A 3,837-nucleotide genomic window follows, 5' to 3' on the forward strand; every position below is an offset into this window, starting at 1 on the left:
GATAAGACTGACCTGCATCAAAACAGCAGGTCCCAGGTATTTGTCGCCATTCCACCAGTATGATGGACATGAAGTACTGCAGCAAGCACAGAGAATGCACTCATAGAGACCATCCTGTAATGAAACAAATTGTAGCATATTAATTTGACAATAAAATAAAAACTTTTAATTCCAATACTGAATGCACTCACCAACTTCTTCCGGTCATCAATACTCTGAAGATACTGAGCAGTACCGCTCACAGGTTCGTCCTTCCTCTGTAACCAAGGCTGAATAGACCGGTACTGGTTGTAGAAATTGTTCATGTCAGGGACTAAGTCCTTTACGACATACATGTGTGGAAGAGGGTAAATCTTCATCGGCTTGTTGAGATTCTTGTCAATATTGCTGAAAAAAATGAGAGAGACTAAGCAAAAATATCTTTATATTTAATGTGAATAGAATATCTACCTTGAGACCTACCTGATACAGGCAAGTGTGTTGACTCCCTGAATATTCATAGCACATGAACCACAAATACCTTCACGGCATGACCTCCTGAAGGTGAGGGTCGGATCCATTTCATTTTTAATTTTGATGAGAGCATCAAGTACCATGGGACCACTCCTAAAGTTTGAACACGAGATTAACACTAATGTAAATAACTTTCAACAGTGATAAGCGGATGAAAGCCAAAGTATGCTTATGATACAAATTATAGAGATGCACAAAAATAACAAACAATACTACAAATGATTTTCATCCATCTGGAGGACCAATAACGACAAATACTAACTGGTCTAGATCAACACTGTACTCCTGCATAGAGGGCTTTTCTTCTGGCTTGTCTGGGTTCCATCGGTAAATAAGAAACTTCTTCATACGCTGACCAGATGGAGCTGATGTATGCAGACGGCGTATCTATAACATATTGAAAACAAGATTGCAAAAGATAAGTCCTGTGAAATGACGTTATGCAACACACAAAGACAGTTGAACAGGTAGAGGGCAAAAGGGAGTGTATGTAAATTTATCACAAATTGACACATGAAATAAGTTGTCAAGCATTTGTGACAGATAGGCAGGATTTTCATTATCACTATCCTTGTGCAGTTTGAGGTTTGAAGAAAACACCATAGCCCCACTTGCATCTTGCAGAAGACTTGTCCAGATGTAAACTAACAGACAACAGGATATTCTAAGACAAATATTTCAATTTTTTCTAGCTCTTTAATGTAGCTTACCTGTCCCAGAGTAGCCCAGCAAGTTTTCGTCAACATTTCGCTTGCCATTTTAGAAGCGGTTCAAAACTTTTACCAGTCAGCAGACAGAACTGCACAAGGGCAGCAGCTGAAGCTGAGGTACATTCTGGAAGGTGGAAAATGCGACGTAGTGAGCTGATCAAATTAAATATGTTACATAAGTTGATGGCTGTGTGTGATATGGAAAGAGAAAACTTTACCGAAGTTTCTTAACGCGTTGAAGAAATTTGTAGCCAAGATATAGGTTTTAAATTTACTATTTTTGATTTTAAGTTCCCTTTTTGAGGCTTTGGTCAAATTGTGGTCAGATGCTTACATCTTGTGACGTCACTGACAGCTCTCGTCGTCTGTCGTCTGTCTATTGTTTTGTTTGCGTAGTTGTTGTTGTTGTTGAAAAGGTGTGCTGTTGTTGTTCGAGATTGCAACAAGTGGTCATGGATGGTGTTCAACTTGGATTTGAACCACAATATTGCTAAGCATGTCGGAATATTGAAAAGTTTTCAAGGCCAATATAAGCCGTTTCTAAATTTCTTCATTGTGATTGTACATTTCGAAACCATTTAAAGGTTCGTATCTTACAGTGAACCTCATTTCTTGAGTCAATGGGTTAACTTAATGGCAGTATTTTGTCAATTTGAGGATAGTACTTCAAAAATATTTATTTTGTTGACAGATGTCAGGACAGGCAGAAATTGACCTTTCAGAGGTTCCCATAGCTGCTCTGCGTGATAGAACTCGTCGACTCCTTGAAGAATCCCTGAATGAAGCTAGAGTTCTCCCCACAGATGAAAACATTCCAAGGTAGAAATTTTTTTTGGTAAATTTTTTTGTTTCAATGATCTCTGACATGAAATAAATATTGCTCTCTTCCTTTTCCACTTCAGAGATTGGCGGGGGCTTGCTCATTTTACTGGAATTAACACATTATCCCTAGCAAAATCAACAAATCCTTGTTCCGAAATATTAAAACTATGGGATGAAGACAAGCTGTCAAAAGGAGATAAGAGACCTTCACTGAGAGATCTGCTGAATATATTTGCCCAGATTGATCGATGGGATGTGTACGATGATTCAGAACCAATGATGTGTACGTAAATCACTTTTAATTATTCAACTTTTTAAAAAATCATTTTAATTATACTATGTTGTTGTTTTTTACAGTGGAAGATGCAACTCATTACACCACATCACTTCAAGTACAACCAGTCGTTAAGGAAACCATTCAGCCTTTTGAAAATGGCTGCTTGACACAGAGTATGTTGAGATTTGTGTGTAGAGCCCATATTCACTTGACTTAAAATCAGGTACCTTTGTTTTAATTCTTGTAAATTACAGAGGATGTTGAACGTTGTCGGGATGGACTCCCTCTTCTGAAGTATGATGCATTCTTGCTGTATGCAGATGAAGATCTCAAGTATGCCAGAATGATGATTGATAAGTTGGAGTACGAATACAACCTTCAGGTATTAAACCTTAAGTTCTAATCCATACGTGTGAAGTTAAAACTAATAATTTTTGGTGCTAATGTCAATTGTACCTCTTTGCCAGCTTGTTGTGAAGGATAGAGACTTACTCACAGGTGTAGGTTTTGAGTTCAAAGCTATCACAAAGTTGATTGCTGAGCGTTGTTCTTGTATGATTGTCATTCTCTCTCCAAATCTTCTTAAAAGTGAAGCTAACATGTTTTTCTTGGCCTTTGCCCAATCACTCAGCATCCGTAAGTTCATAAATTCACCATTTCTTTAAAACTTTTTGACTTTTGTAATTGTGACATTAATTATTTTTTTGATTTCCCTATTTTGTTTTGTTTAGAGCAGCAGCAAAAGCGCATCATACCCTGCAAATATGAACCTTGTGACCTTCCACCAGAAATAAGTTATCTGTATTATCTGGATTATCAACGCTCGTTATTGTTTAACAACTTCTGGCAGAGAATCAGCAGCTCAATTAAGGCTGCTATTGATGCTCCTGTTCCACAAAAAGTGAGCCCTCAGTTGAGCACTACTTCCAGTCAAAGTGAGGCCAGGTAAGAGCTGCTTCTTGAATATCATTTTGTTCACTGATTGTTGTTATTGGAGGGATTCAAGAGCGTTTCATTGGTACTTATTTCATATTTAGATGTACAATAACAGAAATACCATCAGAAGAAATCCAACCGGATGTGGAGTCAACTGTCACTGAGGAGCAAACTGCCATTGTGAGAATGTCAGACCCATCAACTCATTTTCCTGGCAACAGTTTAGAAAACTCTACAGAGAAGAACTGGTTTTGCAGCAAATCTTCAATAAAGAGTGATGACATTTCTCAGCCCTCAAAACCACAAGATACTAGTCTTATTAGCCGTATTAAAAAGATTAAGAAAAGTAAAAATTGGTTTAAAAAGAAGAAAGCAGTGGCTGTTGAGGCATGACCTTACTGACCTTACTGTATGAGCATAAATGTAGACTGTTCAGTATCCATTATCATAGTAATCAGTACATTGAATCTCTTGCGTGATCGTTTAATATAAGTATGCATTTCCTAGAATCTGTTTTATCTTTTTGTTTACATTAGTTTTTAAATATATATTATTCAATGTTTTGATTTTTTTAAATAC

General features: G+C 37.1%; 2 protein-coding genes across 3 annotated transcripts in view; one reads left to right on the forward strand and one right to left on the reverse strand.

Moving 5' to 3' along the window:
- The window catches only part of LOC113202062 (succinate dehydrogenase [ubiquinone] iron-sulfur subunit, mitochondrial), an 18,627-nt gene extending 17,280 nt beyond the window's left edge, over positions 1-1,347 (reverse strand). Inside the window, exon 1 of the mRNA XM_026416122.1 lies at positions 1,224-1,347. Within this exon, the coding sequence (XP_026271907.1) occupies positions 1,224-1,271 (48 nt within the window). The 5' untranslated portion in view covers positions 1,272-1,347. The remainder of the gene's footprint in view (positions 1-1,223) is intronic.
- Positions 1-3,664, forward strand: part of LOC127750702 (myeloid differentiation primary response protein MyD88-like) — a 21,148-nt gene extending 17,484 nt beyond the window's left edge. The window contains exons 1-8 of one of the 2 annotated variants that reach the window (XM_052273052.1): positions 1,454-1,807; positions 1,915-2,042; positions 2,126-2,328; positions 2,403-2,495; positions 2,577-2,704; positions 2,790-2,958; positions 3,054-3,267; positions 3,360-3,664. In XM_052273052.1, the coding sequence (XP_052129012.1) occupies positions 1,915-2,042; positions 2,126-2,328; positions 2,403-2,495; positions 2,577-2,704; positions 2,790-2,958; positions 3,054-3,267; positions 3,360-3,651 (1,227 nt within the window). In that variant the 5' untranslated portion in view covers positions 1,454-1,807 and the 3' untranslated portion in view covers positions 3,652-3,664. Of the gene's footprint in view, positions 1-1,453; positions 1,808-1,914; positions 2,043-2,125; positions 2,329-2,402; positions 2,496-2,576; positions 2,705-2,789; positions 2,959-3,053; positions 3,268-3,359 lie in introns of those variants that run through there. The other variant, XM_052273053.1, reaches the window with a different exon arrangement.
- The last annotated feature ends 173 nt before the right edge of the window (positions 3,665-3,837 follow it).

This window comes from Frankliniella occidentalis, unplaced genomic scaffold (genome assembly GCF_000697945.3).
Source record: "Frankliniella occidentalis isolate FOCC.00 unplaced genomic scaffold, Focc_3.1 Scaffold241, whole genome shotgun sequence".
Taxonomy (NCBI): domain Eukaryota; kingdom Metazoa; phylum Arthropoda; class Insecta; order Thysanoptera; family Thripidae; genus Frankliniella; species Frankliniella occidentalis.